The 26,701-nt window shown below is 67.7% G+C and overlaps 8 protein-coding genes and 2 non-coding genes across 10 annotated transcripts; 4 read left to right on the forward strand and 6 right to left on the reverse strand.

The window, feature by feature from the left end:
• The first annotated feature begins 355 nt into the window (after positions 1-355).
• Positions 356-2,428, forward strand: FA09DRAFT_329140 (hypothetical protein). Its single transcript, XM_025742049.1, has 6 exons — positions 356-1,301; positions 1,354-1,394; positions 1,448-1,535; positions 1,585-1,841; positions 1,893-2,022; positions 2,072-2,428. The coding sequence occupies exons 1-6, from the start codon at positions 586-588 to the stop codon at positions 2,076-2,078; spliced, it is 1,239 nt and encodes a 412-aa protein (XP_025599492.1). The 5' UTR covers positions 356-585; the 3' UTR covers positions 2,079-2,428.
• Positions 2,429-2,635: 207 nt separating this feature from the next.
• Positions 2,636-2,728, reverse strand: FA09DRAFT_t24. The gene has a single exon. It is a non-coding gene; the product is annotated as a tRNA-Gly (tRNA).
• A 339-nt stretch (positions 2,729-3,067) lies between these two features.
• Positions 3,068-3,160, forward strand: FA09DRAFT_t23. The gene has a single exon. It is a non-coding gene; the product is annotated as a tRNA-Gly (tRNA).
• A 262-nt stretch (positions 3,161-3,422) lies between these two features.
• On the reverse strand, positions 3,423-8,624 carry FA09DRAFT_329141 (hypothetical protein). Its single transcript, XM_025742050.1, has 4 exons — positions 8,397-8,624; positions 7,764-8,340; positions 5,370-7,713; positions 3,423-5,322 (listed from the first exon to the last, which is right to left on the reverse strand). The coding sequence occupies exons 1-4, from the start codon at positions 8,514-8,516 to the stop codon at positions 3,453-3,455; spliced, it is 4,911 nt and encodes a 1,636-aa protein (XP_025599493.1). The 5' UTR covers positions 8,517-8,624; the 3' UTR covers positions 3,423-3,452.
• Positions 8,625-8,849: 225 nt separating this feature from the next.
• FA09DRAFT_359808 (FAD-binding domain-containing protein) lies at positions 8,850-10,878 on the reverse strand (the record flags this gene model as incomplete). Its single annotated transcript, XM_025745166.1, has 8 exons — positions 8,850-9,079; positions 9,137-9,461; positions 9,513-9,539; positions 9,590-9,787; positions 9,840-10,099; positions 10,152-10,179; positions 10,233-10,517; positions 10,575-10,878. The coding sequence occupies 8 exons, from the start codon at positions 10,876-10,878 to the stop codon at positions 8,926-8,928; spliced, it is 1,581 nt and encodes a 526-aa protein (XP_025599494.1). The 3' UTR covers positions 8,850-8,925.
• Positions 10,879-11,679: 801 nt separating this feature from the next.
• FA09DRAFT_295846 (Ssu72-like protein) lies at positions 11,680-12,976 on the reverse strand (the record flags this gene model as incomplete). The annotated part of the gene is made up of 6 exons (XM_025740140.1): positions 11,680-11,781; positions 11,841-11,959; positions 12,025-12,164; positions 12,218-12,361; positions 12,417-12,448; positions 12,809-12,976. 6 exons carry the CDS (start codon positions 12,974-12,976, stop codon positions 11,680-11,682), a joined length of 705 nt encoding a protein of 234 aa, XP_025599495.1.
• A 1,492-nt stretch (positions 12,977-14,468) lies between these two features.
• On the forward strand, positions 14,469-20,216 carry FA09DRAFT_329144 (hypothetical protein). Its single transcript, XM_025742051.1, has 3 exons — positions 14,469-14,896; positions 16,483-16,886; positions 16,945-20,216. The coding sequence occupies exons 1-3, from the start codon at positions 14,893-14,895 to the stop codon at positions 20,125-20,127; spliced, it is 3,591 nt and encodes a 1,196-aa protein (XP_025599496.1). The 5' UTR covers positions 14,469-14,892; the 3' UTR covers positions 20,128-20,216.
• Positions 20,217-20,259: 43 nt separating this feature from the next.
• FA09DRAFT_329146 (DUF1212-domain-containing protein) lies at positions 20,260-24,239 on the reverse strand. The gene is made up of 4 exons (XM_025742052.1): positions 21,810-24,239; positions 20,632-21,754; positions 20,438-20,580; positions 20,260-20,381 (listed from the first exon to the last, which is right to left on the reverse strand). The coding sequence occupies exons 1-4, from the start codon at positions 24,144-24,146 to the stop codon at positions 20,298-20,300; spliced, it is 3,687 nt and encodes a 1,228-aa protein (XP_025599497.1). The 5' UTR covers positions 24,147-24,239; the 3' UTR covers positions 20,260-20,297.
• Positions 24,240-25,114: 875 nt separating this feature from the next.
• FA09DRAFT_295836 (nucleotide excision repair, TFIIH, subunit) lies at positions 25,115-25,506 on the forward strand (the record flags this gene model as incomplete). Its single annotated transcript, XM_025740139.1, has 4 exons — positions 25,115-25,146; positions 25,207-25,248; positions 25,322-25,412; positions 25,474-25,506. The coding sequence occupies 4 exons, from the start codon at positions 25,115-25,117 to the stop codon at positions 25,504-25,506; spliced, it is 198 nt and encodes a 65-aa protein (XP_025599498.1).
• Positions 25,507-25,567: 61 nt separating this feature from the next.
• Positions 25,568-26,620, reverse strand: FA09DRAFT_342955 (urease accessory protein UreG; the record flags this gene model as incomplete). Its single annotated transcript, XM_025744567.1, has 4 exons — positions 25,568-25,827; positions 25,891-26,171; positions 26,223-26,321; positions 26,385-26,620. The coding sequence occupies 4 exons, from the start codon at positions 26,618-26,620 to the stop codon at positions 25,598-25,600; spliced, it is 846 nt and encodes a 281-aa protein (XP_025599499.1). The 3' UTR covers positions 25,568-25,597.
• Positions 26,621-26,701: the final 81 nt, after the last annotated feature.

The following is a 26,701-nucleotide window of genomic DNA, read 5'->3' on the forward strand; positions in this document are numbered from 1 at the left end:
CGGCGAGATGTGCCAGGGGGGGCTGCTCGTGCCACGCGAGCGGTAGCGTGAGGCTAGGGGCGGCAGCGCGGCGGCGCGGCGCGCGCGGCGGCGAGGAAATCTGAAATCGGCGGCGGCAGCGGGCACGGCGCGAGAGGGACGCAGCCGCACCTGATGCTGTGCCAGGGTGCAGCAGGCAGCGCAGACGCCGCCGGGTGTTGCATCCGCCGCGCTGCTTCTCTCCTCCTCACCACCACCCATCACCGCAGCCATGTCCTACAGCGCTGCCGACGCATACGCCTCTGCGCCGTCGCCCGCCTCGCCGACGCGGCCCGCGCCCGTGCAGCAGCCGCGCTACTCGACGAGCAGCGGCGCGCGTGCCTTTGACGCCGGCGACTACGAGGCGCGCGCCGGCACGGCCAGCCGCAGCAGCATGGCCAAGCACGCCGGCGGGCCGGCGCAGGCGTGGCGCGAGGAGAGCGAGAGCGAGGGTGAGTGGCGCAGGGGCGCAGCGTGGTGAGGCGAGATGTGCATGAGGGCCGAGGACATGCGACAGGGGCGCAGTGGCGCAAGGCTGCGAGAAGAGGCGTAGGCGAGGGGCATGCCATGCAGCCGTGCTCTCCCAGCATCCCTTGCCACGGCCACCAGCTGGGCCATCGTAGCGCCGCCCGATGCGGCTGCGAGCCGCGCTCTCCACGCACCTCTCGGCCTCTCACCCCGGCCCTGGCTGACGCCGCTCTTGGCGCAGACGAGGACTGGAATGTCTACGACGACTTTAACAACGCCGCGCCGCTCAGCGCCGCCGGCTCGCGCTCCATGATCGCCGGCGTGACGGGTGCGGGCGGCGGCGCCGCCTCGGCGGGCCGGCCGTCCGGCGACGGCTACTGGGGCCCGCAGGGCGGCTCGCGCAACGCGCGCAACTCGCGCGGCTCGGCGCTGCTCGACGCCTCGGCGTTTGGCTTTGACGCGCAGACGTCGGACCCGCGCGTCGTGGGCGACCAGCCGATGCCGTCGTCGCCGTCGTACGCCTACGGCGGCAACTACGGCGGCTACGCGGCTGCGCCGCCGGATACGCCTGGCTCGTACGCGGGCAAGGAGACGGGCGAGGGCATCGAGCTGATCACCGTGCCCGCGCTCGGCACCGAGTACACCGACGAGGAGCGGCGCATGATGAAGGGCCGCGAGCGCCGCAAGTCGAAGCTCGCCAAGAAGAAGAACCGCATCGGGCGCTCGACGGGCAAGTGGGCGCGCGGCGAGACGAAGCTGTGCGGCTGGCTGAGTCCGCGGCTGGCGGTGTTCCTCGCCTTTGGCATCCTGATCTTGTGAGTAGATTTCAGGTTTCGCAGTGCGGCAGAGGGCTGACTCCTGCGGCAGGCTCGGCATCACGCTATACTTTGTGATCCCTCGCGTGCCCAGTGCGTGGGCTTGGGTCCTTCTGTGCTTCGCGCTTGCTCATCTTCCCCTGCAGCGTTTGCGTTCTTCAGCGCACAGCCGCTGCTGGCCGTGCCGAACGCCGGCTCCATGTCGACGACGTACACGCCGACGCGCTCGTTTGCGTGAGTGCCGTGGTGTGGCAGCCATCGCCGCTGCTGACCCCTCCGCCAGCATGCGCATGAACATCTCGCTCGCCGGCGACAACCGCGGCGGCTACATTCCCTCGTCGGCGACGGACCTCGACATCAAGGTGTACTCGCTCTCGACGCGCAAGCTCGTCGGCGAGGGCAAGATGGACTCGCAGACGTTCCCGGGCAAGAAGCGCACGCAGTTCCTCTTCCCCATCGACTTTAGCTACACGAGCCTCAACGCGACCGCGTCGGGCGACTCGACGTTCCAGGAGTTCTACCAGGCGTGCGGCCACAAGGGTGCGTCGCGCGCGTGCCTGCAGCAGCGGCAGTGCTGACCACCCCATGCAGTGCCCGGCACGGCGCGCCCGACGCTCAACCTCGCCGTCAGCCTCACGATGAAGATTACGGGGCTCATCGGCCGGAAAGGCGCCAGCACGCAGCTCAACTCGATTGAGTGTCCGTTTGAGCTCGACTCGGAGTGAGTCGCGAGGAGGCCGACGGGCCAACCCATGCTGACGCCCACGCAGTCAGTGATTGCTGCGCCTCGGCTTGCCCCTTCTCCACGCGATCAATTGATACGGTGCACACAGAGCAGTGCAGAGCGGTAGCGCGAGAAGTGCACGTGCGCGGCGCTGCCGTGAGCATGCAGAGGCATCCATCTTCACGCCGCTGTTCAGCGTCACAGCACGCCTGTCGTCGCTTCGCCCTTGCAGCCGGCTGGGGGCTCGTGACGACGCGACGGGGTGCGTGAGGACACTCCCGTGTCACACGATCGCGCGCATACCGCTGTACAGCTGCAGGGCGCGGTTCGGGCCATGGACAGCACGGAGAGATCCGGCGCTGCGATGTCGAGAGCAAGCACACCCGCAGCCGGCATCCGTCCCTCGGGGGGGGGGGGGGCAATTTTGCGGCGTGAGTGACAGCGAGCGGCGCTCAGCGTCGCCCTCGTGAGCGATGCAAGGTCAGGACGTGGCGCACATGCGGAGGCGAGCACCGCCGTCGCCTGCTTGTCCGCTGGAAGAGCCGCCGGCGCCCCGGCTGTGAGAAGACAGAACGGGTTGCCGGGCCTGTGGGCACGAAGCAAAAATGAATGCTTGGACGGGGAATCGAACCCCGGGCTCCCGCAACCGTTGCGATTGACTCGCTCATGGCAAGCGAGAATTTTACCACTAAACCACCCAAGCGCCATACTCACCGGCTCAACCAAACAGTATATGAACCCTTTGCTCAGACAGAAAGTGCATCAAGCATTCTGAGGCACAAGTCACCTCTCTGATGCAGAGAGTGAGTTGTGCTGACACAACATGTGTACTCTTGGCATCAGCACCTCCTGCAATATGCTTTACAAGCTCAGGCAGCAGTCATCAGCCCAACCAGCACTCTTGCTGTCGATCAGCCTTGTGTGCTAGCTCCTGACAAGGAGCTGCCCTGTGTGCTGCCTCTCAATGCTCGGGATCTGCTGGTGAGCGCAGTCTTTCCAGCAACAGGTTCATATATTGTTTAGTTGAGACGGCAAGTATGGCGCTTGGGTGGTTTAGTGGTAAAATTCTCGCTTGCCATGAGCGAGTCAATCGCGACGGTTGCGGGAGCCCGGGGTTCGATTCCCCGTCCAAGCATTCACTTTTTGCCCGCTCCTCGGCAGTCTTTTTGTGCCCCCGGAGCGCCGCGTGCTTGCGCGTTCTCGTTCCCCCACCCACGCGGCACGCAAAGCCAGACCAGGACCATGGCTGGAGAGGTATGGCGGTCGCAGTCGATGCTGAGCCGACGCTACCCGGCCGAACATGTTCCTTGCCGCCACCCTTGCTGGCGCTCCACGCGTGCGGCGAACGGCAGGGGGATGCCTGCTTCTCGGCCTCGTCGTCCGCTTCACACAACATCGGGTGCAGTCTATAGTCTATCATTGCATCATCACGCCGGCGAGGCGCTGCGGGCCGTGTCGGAGGCAGGCGTGCTAGCCGCCGGAGAGTCATTCTGGACTGCCGGACTGTCGCCCTCGCCGTCGCCCTTCTGCGCATTGCGCTTCACAACGCGGATGAAGAGCCCCTCGAGCGTAATCGGCCCGAGCTGCCAGCCCTTGACGCCGGCGGCGGCGCGCTGCTCGGGCGAGACGGCGAGCCGGCGGTGCAGCTCGGCGAGCGACGCCTGCTCAGCGGCCGCGGCGCCGAGGTCGATCTCGTAGCGCAGGCCGAGGTCGGAGCGCCGCGCCTCGGGCACGCACGACGTGACAAACGCATCGACCTGCTCCTGCGAGGCGCCGCGCTCAATGTCCATCTGCAGCTCGTACAGGCCCGGGTAGGCGCCGCGCAGCGCGCGCGTGTCGCCGATGAGCAGCAGCGCACTGGCCTGGATGGCGAGCCGCTGGCTGATGGCGAGCTCCTGCATGCTGTGCGTGCAGAGCAGCACGCAGCGCTGCCCGTCGTGCACGACGCGCCGCAGCACGCTCCACAGTGCGCGCATCGTGCCGGGGTCGACGCCGCTGCTGAGCTCGTCGAGGATGACGCACGCCGGGCTGCCCATGATCGAGAGGGCCAGCGAGAGCTTGCGCTTGTTGCCGCCAGACAGCGCACCGGCCTTGCGCGCGCGGTACTGCCGCAGCTGGCAGAGGTCGAGCAGCGTCTCGACGTCCGCAGCGCGGTCCGCCCGCGCGACACCCTTCAGCCGCGCGTAGAAGCGCAGGTGCTCCTCGACGGTCATCGAGAGGTCCAGACCGTCGTGCTGCGGCACGGAGCCGAGCTTTGCGCGCGCGGCGTTGCTCTGCTCGTCGAGGTCCACGCCGCCGATGGTGACGCGGCCCGTGTCGCACAGGTCCTCGCCGCGGATGCACCGCAGCAGCGAGCTCTTGCCGCCGCCCGTGGAACCGGCGAGGGCGAAGATGGTGCCCTTCTCGATGCCGAAAGACACGTCATCCACGGCAAGCGTCTTGCCAAAGCGCTTCGTGAGGTGCGACACGCGCAGGGCGTCGCCGTCGCTGGCCGCACTCTCCACGCGCGCCGCCTCGTCCGTGACGCCCTCGCCCGTCTTGTGCAGGCGCGACTCGTCGTCGACCGACGTCTTGCGTGCCTTGCGCCAGGGCCGGCCGAGCTTGCGCCGGAACGGCACCAACGGCGCCACGTCGGCCGAGGCGCCGTCGCGCCACACGAGCACGGCAAGCAGCACGAGCGACCACAGCACCAGGTACAGGACCGGGGCGCCGAGATGCGTGATAGCACGCATCGGCAGGTCCGAGTCGCCGCCGCGGCCGTTGCACAGGCGCGAATAAAGGTTGATACTGACCTGTCCGGCCTGCGACGCGGCCACCGCGGGCGAGAGGAGCGCCGTGATGTAAAAGACGACGTCGAGCGCGGCCAGCACGTTGCCGCCGACGTAGTACGTCAGCGTCAAGAGCGATGCGGCAAAGTAGATCAGGAACGCAATGACGGACCACGCTGCGCACAGCGCAAAGGCGGCGAGGGCGTTGGGCGCGAGGAGCGAAAAGACGAAAGCCTGCAGCGTGCCGGCGATGCCGTACAGCGCGAGGCAGACCCACAGCAGCCCGACGCCTGCAAACGGCGACGCGCCAGAGGTCGACTCCAGGCTGCCGAATGCCGCAGCAACAGGCACCGTGGCGATGAGGACGATCGGTAGCTCCCAGAGCAGGTGCCCGGACCAGAACGGCAGCGCGCGCATGCCGTTTGTCTTGGTCATCGCCTTGGCGCCCGAGGCGCGCTCGCTCGTGGGGTACAGCGTCGCAAACGCCGGCCAGACGGCCTGCGCCAGGCCATACACGACGGCCCACTTGCTGTGCGGGCGTCAGCATAGCCCTGCCGCGCGTCACACGTTACTCACAGAGCATCGCCCAGGCCCGTGCCCGCAAAGCTCGACGAGATGCGCAGCGAAAAGGGAAAGATGATCGGCGCATTCTCGCTGGCCTGGAATGCCTGCGCATTGGCCACGAGGTTCGCCAGCGCTGAGGCCGGCGCCTGGAGAGCGAGAAAGTCGGGCTGTGCCTGGTAGGCAAACTGCGGCGTCTGTCCTTCGACGAGCAGCGCGCCGCCAAAGCCAATGTCGCGTGCCGTGTCAAACGACGAGAACGTCTGGTTGTACTCGGCCGCCGAGATCTGCGTCAGCGACGAGGCCTGCAGCGGGTACGAGGCGCCGAGGATCGTGTCCAGCGGGCCGGGCGGCGCGAGCAAGATGTCTTGCGGTGGTGTCGTGAGCCCCAGGATGCTGCCCGCGGACGGTTCCAGGAACAGCGAGCGGCGCACGTTGCGCTGCGCACGCGGTCCGCCGCATGACGGATTCCGGTCATCAAGAAAGATGTAAGTCGGAATGAGAGAACCGAGGATCGCGACGGCAATGGCGCCAAGCGGCGCGAACCACGAGCGGCGGAAGATGACGGCACGCTTGAGCCACTGCGCAATGGTGAGCTTGAACCAGCCGCGCTGCTTGCCCTCGTGGAGGTTGAGCGAGTCCTGCGCGTCGATCTTCTCATCGAGCACCTCGACTTCGCGCCCGGCAGCCTGCTCGTGCGCGGCACGTAGGCGGAGAAAGACATTCTCGAGCGACGGCCCGTGCACATCGTAGTGCAGCACGCCGAGTTGCTCCTTGTCCTTCTCGACGGCATCCAGGGCGCGCTGGACAGCAGCCGTATCTTGGGTGCTGAGCCGGAGGCTGACCTCCTCGACGCTAGGTGCCGCGATCCGGCGCGTGGCCACGTCCTCGCCCACGGCAGCGGCGACCGCCGACTCAACCGCAGCAGCTTGCGCAGCGTCGCGCAGCACAACATGCACCAGCGTGCCGTCCTCGGCGCCGAGCGTCTGCTTGAGCCGCACGGGCGAGCCGCGCGCCAGCTGCTTGCCGGGCGCGCCGAGGATGATCACGTCGTCACTGAGCACGTCGACCTCGTCGTCGATGGCATGCGTCGTAAAGAGAATCGTGCGGGTGCCGCGCTGAGCCAGCAGGATCTTCCAGATGCTCCGGCGCGCGAGTGGATCCAGGCCAGTGGTGGCCTCATCGACGAGCAGCAGGGAGCTGTCGCCGACGAGCGCCATGGCCAGCTGCAGCTTGCGCCGCATGCCTCCGCTCATGGCGCCCGGGCGCGTCTTCATCTTGTGTGCCAGCTCGACGTGCTCCAGCAGCGCCTCGTGCTTCGCGCGCGAGGATCGCTTCCCGGATCGATGCTTGATGGCATGGAAGACCTGCACGTGCTGCAGCGCGTTGAGCTCGCTCCAGTTGACATTGCGTTGTGGGGCGAAGCCAACCGTGCCCGGCGGCATCATGTCGCGCGGCCAGCCGTCGACGAGAATCGAGCCGCTCGAGAATGCCTCGAGGCCAGTCACGCAGGCCATTGTCGTCGACTTGCCGCTGCCGTTGCTGCCCAGCAGCGCCGTGAGGCCGCCCTGCGGCACCTCGAAGGACAAGTCGTCGACCGCAAGGACGCCCTTCTTCTTGCGCCCGTAGCGCTTGACGAGATTCGTGATCTCCAGCGCAGGGCGCTCCTTCTCGCCTTCCTCGGCGCGGGCAGCTGCGGCGCGCTTGTCGGCACGCGAGGCGCTGCGGTAGAAGAGGCGGCGCTCCACGGCCGCGGCGAGCAGGGGAAAGACGATGATGGCGACGAGGTTGATCGCATACTGCGCGATCAGCGTGCCGCCAATCGTCTCGCTGCCGCTGCCGTCGCTGGGCGCGCGCTGCACAAGGTTCGTCGCCCGGCCGGCAGTCTCGAAGCGCGACGCAATTGTGAAGGAGTATGTGATGGAGCTGGACGGCAGGACGAACGCGATGGGCACGGCGGCGCCGTCGCCCGAGTCGTTTGTCAGCAGTCCGACGATGAGGCCCAGGATCGCAATGCCTGTGACGACGATGCCGGAGAGGGCGCTCGAGCGGAAGAAGGTCGAGAGAAAGAGCGACCAGGCGGCGAGCGCTAGGGCCGGCAGCACGTAGAAAGCCAGCACGGCGGCGGCGCTTGTGCGCGTGAAGAGCGTCGTGGCATGCACGCCGGCGCCGATGAGGTAGGCCGGGAGATAGGCCACGCCCTCGGCGGCCATCCACGAGGCCAGCCGCGCGGCTTGCGAGCAGCCGGCGCTCGTCAGCAGGTCCGTCATGCCGCCACTGCGCTCGCTCGAGACGCTCGCCGGCAGGTGATACGGCACGCCGAGGAAGAGAATGCCAAACGCCAGCACAAGAAAGGATGCTGTGCGGCTGGGTCAGCGCGTGCGCGCACAGCCCATCCTGCCGACTCACGCATGCCGCTGAGGAACTGCAGCCGCTTGTCCTCATCCTCCTCCGCATTCGTCTGCCGCGAAAAGGGCTGCTCGAGCGGCACAGGAATGTCGGCGAGCTGAGCGTCGCTGAGACCCAGCGAGACCTGCATGATGGCGCGATCCAAGGCATTCTGCAGCGGCAGTCCTGTGCGCTCATAGTCGCCGTCATTGTCGGGCGCACGCACCACCGTCAGGCCGGCGCCATTGAAGCGCAGCGTGTAGTTGACCGCCGGACGCGAGTCCTGCAGCGTGATGGCATCGACCGAGAAGGCAGCGAAGCAGTCCGACCGCCCCGCGAAGCTCTGCGGGCAGGCAAAGCCCAGCTCGGCGTCGGAGGTGTACTCGATCAGCTGGCCCTGCTGCTCCGTGCTCAGCGTGGACCGCAGCGCATCGACAACGGCGCGCCCGTCAAAGGAGGCGGCCGAGGGTGTCGTCTCGTTGATGAGGTAGTAGAGCGGCGAGCTGCCGAGCGCCTCGCTCAGCGGGCGGATGGGCGTCGGCTGGCCGAGGCCGAGGTCGTTGCTCGTGCCGAGCAGCTCCTTGGCGTAGCCGAGGAACTGCAGGGAGGCGATCAGGGGACAGCCACTGGCTGCAGCGGCCCTCCAGCACTCACCACGGCATAGCCGACGGGCACGATGAGGCATCGCAGCAGATTGATGGGCCAATGCCGCCACAGCACGATCCACTCCTTGCGTGTGAGGGCTAAGAACTGCTGGAGCGGGACGCGCGCCATGGCGGCGGCGTGGCGGAGGGTGTGCGAGGTCAACGAGGTGGTGGTGGCACTGACGAGCTCATGGCGAGGGCAGAGGCGAGGAGAGCATCGCAGGGTGGAGCGGACACGGCACGGAGGCAACGAGGCGAACGGCCGCAAGCGCTCCGCGGACGGGCGCATGCCCGAGGCTTGGCACGCGCTGCATCTCGCAGGCGTAGCATCAGCCGATTTGAGCGCAAGCAAGCGCTGACCTCAGCGGCGTCAGGGTGCTGCGGGAGCTTGGAGCCCGCGGGATCTGGCGAGGCGGTGTGCCGGCTTGGCATGGCGCGCTTTCGGCATGCCTCACGACGCTCACACCCTCACTCGCCCTCCATGGACCACGAATACATTACTCGACCGCCGCTGCGGGCTGCTCACACTGCATTGGCGCTCAGAAGTCGCCGCCCTCGAAGCGCGGGCCGCCCGTGTGCTTTGTCACATACGAGTCTGCGTCGTACTTGGCCTTGATGCCGCGCAGCCTGTCCAGGTTGCCGTAGCTCAGCAGCGGCTGCTGGTCCGCCGCGGCGTAGTTGATGAACAGCGGACTGCATCAGGTGTCAGCACAATGCTGCGCAGCACAAATCTTGCTGAAGCAGGCTCACATGTCGTCCGAGCCCGCCGTCGTCGCCGCCTTGGCCGCGGCGAGCAGCCTCTGCTTCTTGTGCGTGGGCAGCGACGGCACCCACTGCACCAGGTACGTCTGCGCCGTGAAGCCACGTCCGGCGGCCCAGCCCTGCGGGTTGCCACCTGCGGCAGCAGCCTTCGCCAGGCCGCTGGCCGTGAAGCTCTCGTAGGAGAGGCTCAGGCTCCACCAGAGGCCGACATTCTTGGTCGCAAAGTCCTGAAACGCGGCGTAGATCTCACGCGCCTGCGTCTTCGAGAGATACGAGGATGAGGTGCGGAAGTGCGTCGACGAGCCGTAGAGCGCTGAGCGAAGGGGTGAGTGCGTGAAAGATCAGCTGAGGGGTGAGGACTCACAGCCAAAGTCGTAGACCCCGTTGATGTCTGCCCCGGCTGTCAGCTGTGCATCGGATGCACCCTATGCTTCTACGCACCGGCGTAGCTCGACTTTCTCGTCGTGTCGGCCACTGGCTTGAGGTCGAAGAACATGTCAAAGATGCCCTTGGGGCGCGATGGGCCGTGATAGGCGAGCCCGACCAGCAGCAGCGCAGGAGTGGGCAGGTCGACCCAGGTAATCGTGGGCACGATGGCCGCCTTCGTGTCGTTGAACGAGTCGTACTTCGCGTTATACTCTGCAAAGGCACGAGATCAGCGAAGCCCGTCCCGGCATCACACAACGCTCACCGGCGACAGCATCGACAAACGCGTCGACTTGCGTGGGCAGGAACGTCAGCAGGCCGCCCCACCACTCGCCGACGTCCTTGGTGAGCAGCTTGTAGTTGACGACGATGCCCATCTGGTTCGTGCTGCCCTTGAGCGCCCACCATAGGTCGGCGTAGTCGCCCCCGGACCCGGCTGTCACGAGCTCGCCGGACGGCAGCACGATGGTGTATGACATAACGTTGTCGGCGATGAGACCATGCTCTGGCGTGAGGTGCGAGAGACTGCGCAGCGTGTCAGTAAGAGGGGACTCCACAGCTGCGGCGGCACACTCACCCGCCACCGAGAACAGCGCCCATGCCGACTTGGATAGGGTCAGCACTTCGCATCATCGCCGCGTCTCCGTGTCGAGCTCACCGTTCGACACGCGTCCGCCGACGACCGTCTTGCCCTGCGCCTCCAAAGTGCTGTACACCTCGCCCCAACGACATCCGGGCGCGATATCCGCCGTGTTGCCATCGTCGCTCAGCGTGACATCACACCACTGGCCAAAGTCGATGAAGACATCGGGCGACGAGTTCCAGCCGTAGTTGGGGTTGTGACCGCCGCCTCGCACGCCATAGCCGGCGCCGGCTGCCTTGACGGCCGCATAGGTGTCGACGACGTGCGAGGCTTGCGTCGCGAGGACACTGCACGTCGGCTCTGCGAGCGCTTCTCAGCTTGCTGCTCGCTCCAGCGTGTGCGGCAAAAGTGACTTACTGTACGCGCGCTGCTCTGCATTGTACGCATGGTCGACGGACTGGAAGTACGCCGTGTCGACGAGCGTCGTCTGGAGCCGCACCACCTTGCCGCCGAGCTTCTGCTGCAGATCGTCGCAGAGCTTGGACACGGCCTCGCTGCTGGCTGTGCCATGAGGGGCACCCTTGCCAGCGAGCGCGGGCGCGGGCGACTGAAGCGCGCCGGACTGGAGCAGCTGGCGTGAGGACAGCGGCGCTTTGTTCAGATCTGCCAGCGCGGAGGCAAACAGCGTCGAGGCGACGGCAAGAAGGGATATCGACTTCATGGCGCAGAGAAGGACCGAGAGCTGGAAAGAGGAAAGGAGGGACGGAGTGGTGAGAGAGAGGTAGCTCGCCAAGAAGCGCCTTCGACGCGATGCTCCTTCAGGCGGGCGAGATCGCCCTTTTAGGGCCTGCCACAAATACACCGCTCCTGTCGATCGATTGACAGAAGCATGCCCAGTTCGCGAGGAGAGTGATGAGCCCCTTTGGCGCAGGCTGCGCCCCTGGCGTAGCGTGAGCAGGCCCCTGCGCGCTCGGGCCTCGGCCAGCACGCCTTCAGCAGCAGATCTCGCAGGCACGCACGGAGTGCTGCGGAGGCGCTTGCTTTTGGCTCCGGCGGGCGTGGCGGCCCGCTCTGCTGCCCGAAGGGGCTTGCTTGCTGCCCTGAGTGCGGAAGGAAGATCTCACGGCCTCGCATGCCCCCTGACGCGCCGCGCTACAGGCCGGCGCCGCTGCCGGCTCTCGAGTCCGGTGCCGATCCTGCTCTGGCGCTCGACGGCCGTCTCGGCAACGCATAGCCGGCGCCGAGCAGGCACGGCGTGCCGTTGTCCGCAGCATCTCGCTTGAGTGAGAGCTGCCTCTAGTACAGCGCTCCGCCTGTGCAGGCTGCGGTTCGCCAATGACAGCAGGCACAGCGACGCACGGACCCCATATGCATGACTGCAGCTGTCGTGACATGGTCGATTGATGAGTGAGGCAGCCCTGTGCGGACGTGCCGAATACAAGTACATGATGCTCGGAGCGATTAGGGCGAGGACGAGTTGGCGGGAGTGCAGGCGTTTGCAGAGCTTGCGTGCGTGGCATGGCTAGTAGAAGCTGACAGTGTGCAGCAGAGCATGCGGATGCTTGCGCTGATGCATCTCGAGGATGCCGCCAATGTCGTCGTCGAGATTGTCGGCCTGCTCGATCTGTGCACGGAATGCGTGTGAGCGAAGCGATGTTATCCAGCCGTCAGAGGCGCACTCACTGCTCGCGCCAGCTCGAGGATCGCCCGGCCGGCGATGAGCGCCTCCTCGTGGTTATCCTTGATCTCAACGTTGATGACGTGCACGCTGCGGTTCATCTCGCCGTTGCGTGCGAGCAGATCTGCGCCGCAGCAGAGGGAGCGTATGAGCACAGGCGGCGCTTCGCTTCGTCGAGACGAGACGCACCTTCGCAGACAGAGTCGAAGCAGCGCTCCTCGCAGGTGATGACGATGTCCGGCTCAGCCCGCGTCTCGTGCCACTTCTCCGGCGCCAGCTTGACGCGGCGGTTCCGGTCCAGCATCGGCAGGAGGCCATTCGCAGCGTATCTGAGCGGGCCGTGAGCACACGCAGCAGCTCGTCGAGACGCAGCCGGACTCACAGCCGCGCATCCTTGCTTTCCAGATCGCGATACATCGTGTCGTACGGCGTGCCGAACGTGTAGATGTTGGGCTTATCGATGCTCGGACCTGGTAACCGCACAGCCGAGCCCGTGCCCGCAGATGTGACTCGCAGCCCAGCATGTCTGACAAGCGAGCTTCAGCACGGCTCGAAGGCGCTCGCACCGACCGCACACTCACGCGAGAACGTTGTGCGCTTCCATCGAGCGATTCTGCGGGGCGAATCGTCAGCAACGGTCCTTCCCTGCGTGCGCTCTCCTTCCTCTCAGGAAAGTCCAGGTGTGCTCCGGTCCTGCGCCGCCAGCTGGCAGCGGCGCATTGGCTGAGCGGACTCGGCAGCTTCGAGCTGCGCAGCGCGAGGCCGCGCCTCGGCAGGCTCTCTGCGCCCTTTTCATCCTCCGAAGCGCACAGAAAGGTCCAATGCTGCAGTTCGCTTAGCACGAGTCGCTTCTGCGCCTCTGCCGAGCTCGTCACACGACGCAAGCGGGCCTGACCGACTACGCACTCTCCGCACGGCAGCGCCCGCACCTTTTCCGCCCGCCTGCGCCGACACGCCGTCGCAAGCTACGCACATTGTTACTCGCACAGACAACACAGAACAGCTTCCCCACGCGTTCTGCCTCCTGCTGTGTCGCGCCCGCCTTGAGTGCGCTGCGTACCGCCCGCGCCGCAGCCGACTGCGGCTGCGACTGTTGCGGCTGTGCGCCTCCGCGCGGCAGAGGTGCACGCCCGCCGGGCATGGGCCCCAACGGCGCTTGGCCTGGCGGAGGCAGCGGCGGCAGAGGTGCGCTGGACGCCTGCGGGCGTGCGAACGAGGGATCCATCAGGGCAAGACAGGGTGGAGTGGAGAAGAGGGCAGAGCTGTTGGAGGCGGCGCTGGCTTGTGCAGGGCCGCGGCGCGCTGCAGCCTTTCTCGCGCGAGAGGCATGCGGCTGCTCCCGCGCTGCTGCTCGCACGCTTGCTTGTCCCGCCCTCCTCTCCCTTCGGGCCGTCCTCGCTGCGACCCTTGCTCTCCTTCATCCACGTGATCAGACTGGCAGCATCGCGATCTCTGTCTGCGCTGCTGCACGTCAAAGCTGCGAAATGATTCATCACATGGCAGGCCCCATCGCGGGCATTCCAGACGCAGCGTCGCCGAAGACGGCGGCGCGCTCGGCGCTGCAGGCACAGCGCCGCGCCGGCCGCTGCGGCGTCCCGAGGTTCTAGCGCCCTGTCGCGGGCGCAGCGCCGCTCCATCTCGGCCAGCACATGTCTGCGCTCCGAAGCGGATCCTTCTCCTTCTGCCGCGACTGCGCTGTGCCGCGAAGAAGCCGTGCCGGAGGCAGACGTCGCGGCGCGGCTCCGAGCTCGACGTGCCGACGCCGCAGACTCCGCCGCGCCGCGCCACGGCATGCGCGTCGCGCCCTTGTCCACCCCATGGCGCATCTCACCGCCTGGCCTCCTCCGGGCTCGTCGCCGCAGCGTGTTTTCTTCGAGATCACTGCGGCCCGAGGAGCATGCGATGCTTCGATTGCATTGGCCGGCAGCTCCGCCTCAACTCTGCTGCTTCCCGCGGCAGGCCGTGCTTTGTGCTTGGCGGATTGGCGCAAGCTGCGCTGCGCAGGAGAACAACACAGACGCGGGATCAGCGCTCGGCACGCCGGCCACAGCCCCAGCGCGCAGAACGACGCCGTCTGGCTGCCTTCTGGACGCTGGCGAGGAGGATGCCTCGCTCCTCTCTGCTGCTGCGCTGCGTGTGCGGTGCTGAGAGCTGCGGCGCTGGTGCTGAGGCTGGGGATGCCGATCAGCCCCCGTGCTCCCGCGGTAGCGCCGGAGAGCAGGCGCGAGGGCACCGGAGCAGAGGGCCGGCGCAGCACGCTAGCGTCTGGCGCAGGCGCAGGCGCGTGGCGCACCGCCGCTGTGCCGCGCTCCCCCCGCCAGCAGCGTGCGCCGGACAGGCAGAGCGAGCGCCGGCACGGCGTCGGCGAGGAAGGGGCAGCCTCTCGTGGTGCGCTGCTGCTCGGCAGCGTCCACTTTCAGGCGCCGCGACAGGCGCAGGGCGAGGATCAGCCCGGTGCAGATCAGGGGTGGTGACAGGCGCAGAGGGAGCTCGGAGCGGCTCCATCGGCGCGGCACATCGCCGAGCGCATGGGCGGAGCGGAGCACGCGCCGCCGCGGCGCGTCGCCGAGCTGCTGCCTGCTGTCCCGGCCGCCTGCAGCTGCGTTGTTGTCCTGCGCTTCTCCAGCTCATCCGCTCCTTCCTTTGTCACCCGATCTCGCTCTCGCTCCTTGTGCGTGTGCATGCTCCCTCGCAGCAGCATCGCACTCCCATCCCATCCTGCATCTGCACGCTCGGGCCTGTCCTCTTCTCACCTGCACCTCCCTCTCTCCCCACACCCGTGCCGCCGCTCCGCACCCCTGACGCAGGGCACTGCCGAGCGTCCTCAAGCTCCGCGCCTCGACTGCGCACCTGTCTACGCACTGCAGCTCAGCGACGCACCCTCGGGCACAGTCTAGTGCAGTCACTCGCCTCGAGCGCTGCCTGCCCGCTGCTCGCCGCCTCTCACGCGGCCCGAGCGCACCTGCGTGGCGCGCGTTGTGCGCACCAGCCAGCAGCAAGCTGGCTGTCGCATCCTGCTCGTGGGCCGATCCCGGCGCTTAGCGAGCAGCCGTCATCATGCGTGAGTGCGCTTGCGCTCGGCTTCCCATCGTTGCCTTGATCCTTGTCCGTGATCGTGCTGTCCGTGACCCGTGCGGGAGCTCGCTGCTGGGTCGTCCATCCGCCGTGATGAGTGGCGCTCTGACCATCGCGGGAGCGGTGAGAGCTGCGCCACTTCTCAGCGTCAGGGTGCGCCGGCTATGGTGGTACTTGCGTCCATCACTCCTAGCCATCTCGCTCTCTGCCTCTCATGGCCTCCTCCTCTGCTGCGCGCTCCATCTCTCCCGAGCTCCAGCGCTTTAGCGCCGATCTCGACTCGGCGTTCGGCAGCAGCGGCGACGCAGCGGCACCATCGAGCATGTCCTCCGTCGTCGAGCAGGCCTCTGCTGGCGTGTCTGTGCCACTGGCAGCGCGGGATCTGCCACGCCTGCCTGAGCCGCCGCGCCATCGTGCCGTCTGGCCGCGCACCAGCTTCCTGCGGCGCAAGCCTAGTGGCTCGACTGTGCGCGCTGCCTCGGCGATGGCTGTGTCGTCCGATGCGCCGCAGGCTGCAGCGGCTCTGTTGGCTGCGACGCCCGCGGCGCAAAGGCGGCAGAGGCGAGCGGCGAGCTTCGGCGGCGTGTCGGGAGCGTACGATCCGGCCGATGACGAGGGTGCGTCTCGAGCGGCGCAGATGATGGCGACGCGCTGCATGGGTGAGCGATGTGTCTGGAGGGTTGCGTAGATGGCACAGCTGCGAGTCGATGTGCGAGCCGATGGGAGTCGAGCAGGCAGCTTGGGCGCGGAAAGGCAAGCGAGAGGGGTGCATGCGTGCCTCGGGCTTGCACCCGTCTTTGGCTGGTTGGCGCGGTCTTGTTCCGCAGCAGGGGCGTGCGCGACCCTTCGGTGCCTGACAGCGCTCCGCATGAGCGCTGTTTCGGTACCACTGCCTCGTCCACGACCTGCGTGCGCGTGATATGCGTCCCTCGAGGCAGCAGCCGCTCGGGCTGCACGCAGTACGGCGCGCAAGCCGCGCCGACGAGCTCAGGAGGCTACCCCTCGCAAGGTTGCGCGCATGGACAGGTCCTGATGGCTTCTGCAATGAGGCCAGAGTGCCACGTTGTGCCGGCGGCAGACACTTCACAGCACGCCGCGAGTAGAAGCGGCTGCTCCGTGCGCGCGCACTCTCGCGCCAGCAGAGGAGCGGTCCGGTTCCTGGCCTGCTCGCAGGAGGAGCTCAATGAGCTTGTTCTCGCAGCCGCGAGCCTTCTCACCCAAACACGATGATAGCAAGCCGCTGACGCTTCGCTTCGCTCCCCTCTTCCTCTCCCATCCCTCCGTCCTGGTGACGCATGATGCCCTTTCCCTCGCCTCGTCGCGGGAATACGCCGTCCGTCTCGCCCACGTCCATCTCTGCGCCCTTCAACGTGGTGCACGGCGGCGCGCCTGTGTCTCGCCTGCGCTACAACTCCACCACATCGCGCCCGACAACGGCGGGTCACGCTGGCCGCTCGCCGACGGAAAATGGCTTCGTGCTCGTCGAATCGCCGACACTGACTGACGATGGCGCCGATCGCTCGCGCTGGTCCATGCCGGGCTCCGCATATGCGCTGCGCTCGCCGCGCTCAGTGACGCTGCCTGTCCTCCCGCCTGGCGTGCTGGCGGCGGACTCGCCGTCGTACATCTCCGCACGGAGCGCCAATTCGCTCATCTCCTACTCGCGGCCGACGCGCATCCAGGCCGTCACGCTGCACTACCTCAACCGGCTGCTCGATGAGCTGCTGCTGCTGATTCTGACGTCGGCGCGCTCGCTGGCGACCGACCGCATCAAGACAGATGGCGTGCTGCGCGTCCTGGGCTCGACGGGCTCGGGCGCTCTGCTCGCCAAGAACGCGGTGCTGGAGGCGGAGCTGGAGATGCGCTCGTACGTGGACGGCATGCGGAAGGAGGGCAACCGCGTGCCGCTGGGGCTCAGCGCGACGAGCCGGCTCGACGGCACTGAGGGCTTCCCGGTGAAGAGCGCGTACGAGGCGGTGAGTGCGATGCAGCGGCAGCCGGGTGCGTTTCGTGCTGACCACGCGCCCCTCCCAGCTGCGCATTCGCTGCCAGTACTACAGCACGCTCGGCTCGCTCGAGGACCCCTCGCCGCACACGCCCTCGGACACGACCATCATGTCCGCCGACGGTCGCCCGATCGCCTCGATCACGCCGCCAGTGTCCATCTACGTGACTGCGCTGCTCGAGTTCGTGGCTGAGCACATTCTCGGCAACGTTGGGCGCGTCATCGAGCGCGACAACTCCGACGAGGCCAGTCTGACCGACCTGCGCAAGGCGCTGGAGGAGGACGAGAGCTGCTCGTCGTGGTGGGACCGCATGGCGACGCGCACAGAGGTCGAGACGCGCGAGCGGGAGCTGTCCGACGGCAAGCGCGGCTCGGCGCGGCCCTGGATGGTACCGGACGACAGCGAGCTCGACGAGGCGGCGGGCCGCAAGAAGTTCGCGCGGCAGAGCCTGAACATGGGCGGCGGAGCAGCAGGTCCTGCTGTGCGCGGACTGCTGCAGCAGCAGGCCGCAGAGCGCAGCTACAGCGCGAGCGCGCAGGGCCACGGCGAGCGCGACGCAGGTGCGCAGAGCCCTGGCAGCACGAGCATGACGCACACGACCTCGGCATCAGCGACAGCCAGCTCCCTTGCAGGCGCCAGCGCGTCGACCGGCGAGACGTCTCGTGCCGGCGAGTTTGGCACGCTGACTCGGCGGCCGAGCATGGACAAGGGCTGGGGCATCCTCACCGGTCGTCGGCGCGGCAGCTTCCGGGGCAGCCAGGACCTGTCGTCGCAGCAGCCCATCATCAAGCAGCTCTCGCCCAACGATGCGCGCCAAGCAGGTGACGAGGAGCCGGCCGACGATGACTTCGAGGCTCTCATGATGAGCGGACAGACGATGAAGGTCAGCCTGACGCCGAACCGACTGCGGACCATCGAGGTCGCCAAGGAAGAGGAGGACGGCAAGCGCAGCACGCGTCGGAGACCAGGCACTCTGACAATGCCTCTACGCGATGGAGGCGAGCTGGGTGTGCCGTCGTCGAGCGGCTCGCGAGGTGCGATCTCGCCGGCGCCAACGATGGTCTCGCGCATCAGCCAGCAGAGCTCGACGCCGAGCGTCATCGAGGAGAAGGGTCCGTACGCTGTGCCTTCCCCGCCTGCCAGTGGTGGCGTCGCGCGTGCCACTCGCAGTGGCTCTACTTCGACGAGCTCTCTCCGCGGCGCATCAAACGGCGGCCTCCGCTATCCTAGCGGCGGCAAGGCTTCCAGCCAGCCGCCGTCGGCGTATCGGGGCCCCGCAGACATGACACGGTCTCTCGACTCGGGCTCACGCGGCAGCGGCAGCGTTGGCGAGGATGTCGACGACGAGGAGCTTGACCGGCCGGCCAGCGGCAGCACTTCGCGTCTGCAACCTCGCGACGAGTCACAGACGTCCTCGATCAAGGGTATCAAGGAAGTCGTCAGCCTGCTCCAGACGACGCCGCCCAGCCCCGTCTCGCCCCCGCAGTTCGACTCCATCAGCAGTGGGCGCGAGAGCCGACAGAGCGACATCAGCCAGCAGGGTGGCACAGAGGGCCGCAAGAGCGCGCTCGGCGGCAGACTGCGATCCGTCTTCGCCAAGCGCAGCAGCGTCAGCGGCACGTTCGCAGCTCCGCAGCCGCGGCGGGTTGGCTCCAGCGCTAGTGCGCGCAGCGGCCCATTCGGCTTTACACATACGAACGGCAGCGAGGACAATGTCGCGAGCTCGACGGGCCACTCGAGCAGCTCACAGCAAACAGCTGCTGCTGCTGCTCTCGCGCGTGCGAATCGAAATGGCGCGCCGCAGACCCCGCCCAGTGCGCTGCTGTCTGACGGCGAAGCCACGCTGCTCGAAGATCCCGAGATCGAAGCACTGGCGCCTGTCATTCCCATCGAGAAGGACCTCACGCCGCAGGCCAAAGAGGCGCCGCTTCCGCCACTCCCTGATCTGCCGCAGCAGGACGTCGCTGAGGCGCCGGCATCAGGCCTCGTCGGCCTGTACGAAGAGCCACTGCGGCGCACGCCCACGCCGCCATCACCTGCGCCGGATCCGAACAACCCGCGCACCGAGCCGCCGAGCCGCAAGGTGCCATGGAGCTACTCGCGGAACTCGACGAGCAGCGCAGCGGCGATCGGCGCTTCCATCCGGAGACCCGGCAGCTCCGCCGCCGTCGAGCGCAACGCCGCCGCCGCGGCAGCTATGGCCGGCAGTATGGACGGACACTCGAGCTCCGGACAGCATCACGCGCCTAGCGCATGGAACGCGCAGCACATCAGCGAGGATGCCTCGGGCGTCAACACGCCGACGCCCAGCCACGGAGCGATGGGCAGCATCACTGGCGGTGCCCTGTCTGGCGACTCTGCACGCAGTTCCTTTGGCGCGCCGCGCATGTCCGCCTCTGGTGGCCGAAGCGAATTGACGCGCGCCCTGTCCGACCTCGACTTGCGCATGCGCGAGTGCACCAGCGTCGAGGAGTGCCGCCTGCTGGTGGCCCAAGCGCTGGCCGTCTCCGCTGCGGCATCAGTGCACCCCAGCAGCGGCGGCTTCCGCGCGCGGCCGGGCGCCTCTACGCCAGGTGCCTTCGTCGGCGATATTCCCGACGAGGGCTCAAGCTCGGCGTCTGTGCCGCTGCATACGATCGGCTCGCGGCCGGCGACCGGCAAGGACTCGCTCGCGGGCGCCGCTGCTGCTCAGACCTCGCCAGCTCCGATCAGCGAGGCTCGCCCGCAGCCCCTGCTGGCGATGGCGGCGGACCACGACGTGTTCTCTGACGAGACGTCCACAACGTACAAGCAGTCCGGCGTGCTCGCCGCCTGGCTTCTCGACGGCGAGGCCGGCCCCGTTGCCGAAGCGCAGCCGGTCCGAGTGCAGCCGGCTGACGAGGCGGTCGGCGCAATGAGCTCGATGCCGTCGGACAGCACGCTCGGCGAGGATCGTGAGGAGGACTACGAGACGGCCTACGAGCGCGACGCAGGCCTCTCGCCCGTCAAGCCGCGCTACCTGCCGCGCACGTCGCTGGGCAGCAGCACCTCGGACCAGAGCCTCGCCAACCTCTCGCTGCCCGCCGCGCCGTCCGACTCCGAGGCGACCTTCTCGCAATCGCGCGCGTCTGACCGCTCGCTCAATCGCCGCATCAGCAACGTGCCCTCGCTGCAGTCGCAGCAGTCGTTCCGCGACGCGCAGGAGGAGCTCGAGGCCGAGATGGCTGCCTGAGCTCGTTCCCGCTATCTACTGCCACCTGGCTGCTACCTCACTGCTGTACCTGCTACCTGCCGCGATGCCTATCTATACCTCGTCTCCAGCCTCCCAACTGCCACACGCGCGCGCCGTCGTTGCAACGTGAGTGAGCATTTGTCTATGCGTGCGTGAAGGGAGCATTCCGTCTAGAATGAGAAGAGGCCGCCGCCACGGATCTTGCGGCCGCCGAAGATGTAGGCAAGCATGGTGGCGGCGAAGAGGCCGACGGTCTAGGGGAAGGGGGTGTGAGCGGCAGTGCAGAGCCCGGCAGCTCAGTAGCACGCACGAGACCAATGGCGACCTCGACGAGGCTCTGCGCCACCTGGAAGCCCGAATTGAAGTTGCGCGTGGCGCTCGAGCCTTCGCCGACGTTGGCAAAGTTGAGCAGGCCGCCGTTGGAGAGACCGGACGGCAGCTGGTACAGGATGCCTAGTGGGGGAGGTGAGCAGATGCCAGACGCGGCCACGTCGCGCGACTCACCTGGCACAGCGACGACGAAGGCGCGACCGTCAAAGATACGCCCGTAGATGTTGGCGAGGATGCCGACGCAGAGGCTGCCGAGCGCAGAGGTGATGTCCTGTCTGCCCTTGAGCGCCTGCGCCGTGGCAGAGAAGTGGTTGCACGCCCAGCCGGCGCAGGCAATGAGCACCATGACGGGGAACTCCTTGCGGTTCACCTTGACCTGGTTGCGCAGCGAGAGGGAGATGGAGAAGCCAGGCACGGTGAGGAGGGCGTAGTAGAGCGGCACCGTCTGCCGCCACCAGATGCCCGGCGGGTGCACCACGTCAGAGCTGCAGCCGTACGTCGTGAGCTGGCTGGTGGGCGAGCCGCTGAAGAGCAGCCAGAACGACGAGCCAATGGAGAGGCCAAAGCCGAGGAAGAGCGAGTAGATGATGGCGTACACGAGGCGCACGGAGCCGGCGATGAGGTTCTTGCTCTGCAGCTCGAGCGAGCCGGAGAGCACGATGAAGCCGGGCAGGATGAGCACGATGGAGCCGGACACGACGGCGGCGTAGCAGAAGTACTCGGTCGAGGCGAGCGCCGAGGCGACGAAGGAGTTGATGGCGGCGAACACGATCTCGAAGACGTTGGAGAAGAGCTCGGTGGTGATGACGCTCTGGCAGAAGACGAGGAAGACGCCGAGCGGGAACGCCGCGAGCGCGTCGAGCAGACTGCCGTTGAAGCCCATCGAGCCGACGCAGATGAAGGCCGAGCAGAAGCCGCCGATGATGCACATGGGCCAGAGGCCGATGACGGGCTTGCGGCGCATCAGCTCGTCGAGCTGCTGGCTCGCCTCGGCCACGCCGACCTTGTCGTGGATGACGTTCCAGTAGATTGCGTGCATGTCGGTGAGCTTCGTCAGGTCGAGCCCGCCGGCCTGCTTGATGAACTTGGTCTCGCTCGTGTGCGTCGCGTCGTCGCCGAAGGCGAGCAGCATCAGGTTGGGCAGGTAGATGCAGCGGCAGTTGATCTCGAGCACGCGCGCCGTCTGCTGGATCTGCGTCTCGATGCGGTGCGTGGGGGCGCCGAACATCATGAGGGCACGCGCGAGCTTGAGCAGGAACTCCTGTCGCTGCAGGATGGCAGCGACGTGCATGGTGATCTGCGGAGCGATGGGTCAGGCGATGCACGGTGACAAGTCGGCACAGGGCACTCACGAAGATCTCCTCCTTCTTGCGCTTGTCCTTGGCGCGCTTCTTGAGCTTGCGCTGCCACTCGATCTTCTGCAGCTTCTCGTCCATCTCGGGGTCGATGCTGCCGAAGTAGTCGCCGCCGTCGGCGTTGAGGCCGTCGGGCGTGTTGACAACGGACTTGGACCAGGCGTGGCGGCCCATGCCGGGACGGTGGTGCAGCACGTTGCCGATGCTGCTGCTGAGACGATAGTGATTCTTCTGCTCTGAGCTGGCATACGTGGCGCCCGTTTGGCTCCGTCCGGGCGTCAGCAGGCCAGCCGCACGTCCGCCGCGCCCCTTGATCGGCGAGTGCGGGTGGCCGTCAGGCGTGCCCGCCGTCGTGTCGTCGGGCAGAGGACTCGTGGTGCCGCTCCGGTTGCCCGGCGTGCCCGGGATAGAGCGACGTGCAGGCCGTGGCGCCGCATCGGCGACGAGCTCGGCCGTCTTGCGCAACGTCTTCTCGTTCATCTCGGGCAGCAGATAGCGGTCGAGCGTGTAGCCTGGCCGCTTGGGATTGGGGCCGAGCTGTGCGTGTGCAGGACTGACGGCGCCGATCAGGTTGCCCGTCACGGCGATCAGGCCACCGATGGTGCCGGCAGCCGAGCGACTGGCCTTTGGCCGGTCGTCGAGCGGCTCGTCAAAGCCGGCTTCGCGCGCCGCGACCTGCGCCACCTTCTTCGTGACGCCGGCCACCTTGGCCGACGTGTCGGCAATGGCCGCCGTGTACGTCGAGGTGCGCGGACTCGAGGTGCCGCTGCTGAAGAGGCTGCGTCGCGCACGATCCCGCCGGCTGTTCGTCGAGACACTGGGTGCAGTGTGGGCACGCTCGCGCGCTAGCTCAGCGGCCACAAGGTCCGACATGTTGGCGTCGTGGCTATCGCGCATAGCCTGCTGCTGCAGCCGCATCTCTCGCGGGCCAGGCGAGTCAAGTGGACTCGTGGCGCCACTCTCCATGGCGCGCTTCTCGCGCTCAGCCTCGCGCTGCTGCTGCTCGTACAGGCGCAGCAGGTTGCCTAGCACGCCGCCGGTGTGTACGGGCCGCGCATCGAGGTTGGCAGCGGTGTCGAGCGCATCGGGCGTGCTCGCTTCTGAGTCGAGGTGCTTGCGGTTGATGCTCGGCAGGCGGCCGAGCGCAGCTGCTGGCCCGGCACCGTCCAGCGAGCTGCCTTGTCCTGCCATGAGGCGGTGGGCGCGCACCAGCCGAGCCGCGTCGCGCTCGAACTTGGTCGGCCGCGGTCGCGGCCCCGAGTGCACGCCGCTCGAGGTGGCTACCGGCACGCTCTTGGTGTTCGTGGGCCCGCCCTGATCGTGACTCAGCGACGTGGTGGGCAGGCCCTCCTCGTCGCCGTCGCCCTTGCGGCCCATCATCGCCCGCAGCCGTGCCCAGCCCTTTGGCTGTTCGGCCGCCTCGAGCGCCTCGTTGGTCTTCTGGCGGCGCGGCTTGGACGGCATGCCGTCGGTCTCGCCCGGCTGGAAGTCGATGTGGCCCAGGTCAGAGTCGTTTGCCGGGTCGTAGCTGCCCGTGTCGGACGTCCAGTCGCCGCCGCCGGGCGTGCTGGTGCCGCTGACACTGGCGCTGGCCGCCCACTCGGGCGTGTCGATGCGGCGCGCGGCATGCCGGCGGCGCTGGTACTGCTGCTGCTGCACGTCGGCGTGGTGAGGCGACGAGGAACGTCCTACGCCCTGGCCCTCAGCGGCGTCGTTTGGCGAGATGTCGGCCTCGTGGCGCTGCAGTTCACGCTGCAGCTCAAGGAAGGCGCGCGAGTCGAGCCCCTGCTCATCCAAGCCCTTGCTGCCGGTCAGCGTGAGGCCCGTGACGGGTGCCGAGCCGGCATGCTCGTACGCCGGCGCCGACTCGGGCGCCGGCGGAGGCGCGGCGCTGTCTGCGCCGAGGCGAGCGGAGAGCTGCAGCGGGCCCGGGTGCGCCGCGCGCGAGACGCCGCCGGGCGAGGTGATGATGGGCGGCTGGCGGCGCGGGTTGGCGGCGCCGCGCACGGTGATGGTGGCGCCGCCGCCGACGGCGTGGACGCGGCGCTGTGCGGCGTGCACGGCGGCGAGGCTGGGTGCGGCGGTGGAGGAGGAGGAGGCAGCGGGGGCGCTGGCCTGCGCTGCGTCCACCGCAGACGCCCGGCCGTCCCAGTGCACACGGCCGCCGCGCCGCGACGCCGGGCCGGAGCTGTGCGCCGTGCCGCCGAGGGCACCAGACGGCGCCTCGTGCACGGGCGAGTGGTTGCCCGTCGTGGGGCCCGTGGGCGGCGCCGTGGCCGTGGCGACGCGCAGCTCGGGCGACGGCGTGCGCGACGAGGCGGGATGCACCGGCATGGTGCGTGGTGAGGGTACCTGTGGGGAGGGTAGAGGGGTGATGGAGGCAGGAGCCACGAGCCGGCAGCCGCTGCCAGACGCAGTGCAAGCAGTCGAGTGTGTGAAGCAGGCGGCCGGCAGACGCAGCCGCTGTTGCTCTCGGCGGCGCATCTGGCGCTGGGCTGCGAAATCCGAACCGTCGGGACGTCGGCGAGGCTCGGCATGGGCACGCCGGCAGCGGGGCTGTGCCGACGCTCGCTGCTCGCCTCGGCGCGCAACGACGTCAAGCGCGCCGTCAGGCGCGCCGTCAAGCGCGCCAGCTGCGAACGCTGACGGCTCCGCTCGCTGCTCCACCCGCGCCGCAACCGGCGCCGGCAGCAGCAGTCCACGCAGCATCATCCCCGCCGCCCGCTCCGCCCTGACAGCTGCCAAGGCGCTCGTGGCCTCGCATCTCGCATCTCGCACGCCGCGAGGCTGCCTCGCCCGACCAGCTCATCCCTCGCGCGAGGCGGGAATGCCCCTCGTCGGCGTCTCCACTCTCCACGCACCTGCGCCCACGGCAAATTTGGCCGCGCGCGCTGCCGCTGTGGCGCGCCGCCGAGGCCGCCTCGGGCGCGGCGTGCCGAGCGCCGGCCGAGGCGTGAAGCGTCGTCACCTCCGCGGCACGCACGCGGCGGGTGAAAGGCGTTGGCGCGGCTGGCTGGTGCTGGCTGCGCTGCCGTGCCTCTCCTCCGCCATCGCTGCATGCGCCTCCACCCAACCAACACCTTCTCAACGGCCCGCTCGCAGCGACGAGCGCCGCTCAACATCGGCCTGCACCCTGCGCGCGGACAAAGCCGCTCCTCTTCAGCCCGCTGAAGCACGCCCCGCAAGCCCGCACGGCAATCTTCGCCGAGCAGCTCGACCTGCCTCATCTCGCGCGCCCTTGAGCCTCATCCACCCCCGCACGCCCCGGCCGCCGCTAGCCTGCTCTCTCTCCGCCGGCAAGGATGAAGGCGATCAAGGGCAGCCTGCTCACCTGGTAAGCCCGCCGCGCCTTCTCCCCATCGCCTGCTCGGCTGATCCGCCGGCGCGTGCTCAGCGACCCGGCAGTGAAGCAGCTCATTCTGCAGCTCAACGAGCGGTGCGTGGCACAGCTTCTCCTCAGTTGCAGTGCCTGCTTGTCTGGCTCACACGTGCCTGTGCTCTGTGTGCAGTATGCGCTTTGTCATCCAAGATCTCGACGAGACACATCTGCTCGTCTCGACGGACCGCGTCGAGTGGATGCGCATCGAGCTCGAGACTGAGGTGAGGCCTTGAGAGCTGACCGAAAGCGTCTGCATCGGGCTCTGAGATTGCTCGCTCGCAGCTCGAGAAGAACACATGGTCGATCGAGGGCTAGCTCTGCCAGCTCATCACCACCTATACCCCGACTCGCTCTCACACAGCAAGGCACTCGTTCAAGCACAACAAGGTGACATTTACGAGATTCTTCAAGCCTCCAGCGGCTTGCCCGCCTTGTCAGCTCCCGGCGCAGCGGCGCGTGCAGCGAGAATGAGGTCGATGACTGCGTCGACGCCGTCGTTGTGCTTGACCGATGTGAAGACCGTGGGTCCGCCGTCGCGCATCTTGGCCGCATCGCGACGCATCACCTCCAGCGAGGCACCGACGTACTGCGCAATGTCCGTCTTGTTGATGACGAGCAGGTCGGATTGGGAGATGCCTAGGCAATGTGATAGGGTCAGAAGCTGCTGCATGCTGTGTGAAACAGTGCAGTGCTACGCACCTGGACCGCCCTTGCGCGGCACCTTGTCACCACCGGCCACGTCAATGACATAGACGTGAAAGTCGGCCAGTTCAGCGCTGTATGCCGCCGCCAGATTGTCGCCGCCGCTCTCGACGAAGAGCAGCTGCGTCTCGTACTGCGCCTGCAGCGCCTCCAGGGCGCCCAGGTTGGCCGAGATGTCCTCGCGGATCGCGGCGTGCGGACAGCCGCCCGTCTCGATGGCGCGGATGCGATCGACGGGCGAGAGGGCAGAGTTGCGGTGCAGGAACTCTTGGTCCTCACTGAGGTGCGAGTCAGCAGATGAGGGCAAGAGACTGGCGGGTCTGACGCACCGAGTGAAGATGTCGTTGGTCACGACGCCCAGGTTGAAGCGGTCACGCAGGGCGCGACACAGCGCGAGCAGCAGAGCCGTCTTTCCCGATCCGACTGGGCTGCCGCAGCAGCCGCTCCATCAGCATCGAACACCCTTTGCAGCAGCGGCAGCCCGGACTCACCCGCCGATGCCCACAGTGAATGCCCGCTCATTCCAGTTGCGCCCCTCGTAGTTGGGCAGGTCGCGCTCGGCAAACTTGCCCGCGTGCTCCATCTGCTCGTGCGTGTGCCCGTGCTCCTGCGCATGGCTGTGCGAGTGGCCGGCCGTGGGCTCGGCGTGCGAGTGCGAGTGCGACTCGACGGCGGGGGCGTCGCCGGAAGTGGCGCCCGGGAGCTTGAAATCGCAGACTTGCGACATGATGAGACGCGAGAGGTACAGTCGAGATGTGGAGCGGAGAGAAGGTTGCGAGCCGCGTGTGCATGGGCCATCAAGGCAGAT

The sequence above is a fragment of the Tilletiopsis washingtonensis genome (assembly GCF_003144115.1).
Source record: "Tilletiopsis washingtonensis strain MCA 4186 unplaced genomic scaffold FA09scaffold_7, whole genome shotgun sequence".
NCBI lineage: Eukaryota > Fungi > Basidiomycota > Exobasidiomycetes > Entylomatales > Tilletiopsis > Tilletiopsis washingtonensis.

What these genes read in the sequence shown, in the direction of transcription:
- FA09DRAFT_329140 (XM_025742049.1), top strand. Translation starts at nt 586, where the DNA reads ATGCAGCCGTGCTCTCCCAGCATCCCTTGCCACGGCCACCAGCTGGGC. An exon ending in GCCTTTGGCATCCTGATCTT is followed by an intron (nt 1,302 to 1,353) that starts GTGAGTAGATTT and finishes CTCCTGCGGCAG; the next exon opens with GCTCGGCATCACGCTATACT. An exon ending in CCAGGCGTGCGGCCACAAGG is followed by an intron (nt 1,842 to 1,892) that starts GTGCGTCGCGCG and finishes CACCCCATGCAG; the next exon opens with TGCCCGGCACGGCGCGCCCG.
- FA09DRAFT_329141 (XM_025742050.1), bottom strand. Translation starts at nt 8,516, where the DNA reads ATGGCGCGCGTCCCGCTCCAGCAGTTCTTAGCCCTCACACGCAAGGAG. An exon ending in GCAGTTCCTCAGCGGCATGC is followed by an intron (nt 7,714 to 7,763) that starts GTGAGTCGGCAG and finishes CCAGCCGCACAG; the next exon opens with CATCCTTTCTTGTGCTGGCG. An exon ending in ACGGGCCTGGGCGATGCTCT is followed by an intron (nt 5,323 to 5,369) that starts GTGAGTAACGTG and finishes ACGCCCGCACAG; the next exon opens with CAAGTGGGCCGTCGTGTATG.
- FA09DRAFT_329144 (XM_025742051.1), top strand. An exon ending in TGAAGAGCGCGTACGAGGCG is followed by an intron (nt 16,887 to 16,944) that starts GTGAGTGCGATG and finishes CGCCCCTCCCAG; the next exon opens with CTGCGCATTCGCTGCCAGTA.
- FA09DRAFT_329146 (XM_025742052.1), bottom strand. Translation starts at nt 24,146, where the DNA reads ATGCCGGTGCATCCCGCCTCGTCGCGCACGCCGTCGCCCGAGCTGCGC. An exon ending in CTTCGTCGTCGCTGTGCCAG is followed by an intron (nt 20,581 to 20,631) that starts GTGAGTCGCGCG and finishes CTCCCCCACTAG; the next exon opens with GCATCCTGTACCAGCTGCCG. An exon ending in TCGAGGTCGCCATTGGTCTC is followed by an intron (nt 20,382 to 20,437) that starts GTGCGTGCTACT and finishes CCCTTCCCCTAG; the next exon opens with ACCGTCGGCCTCTTCGCCGC.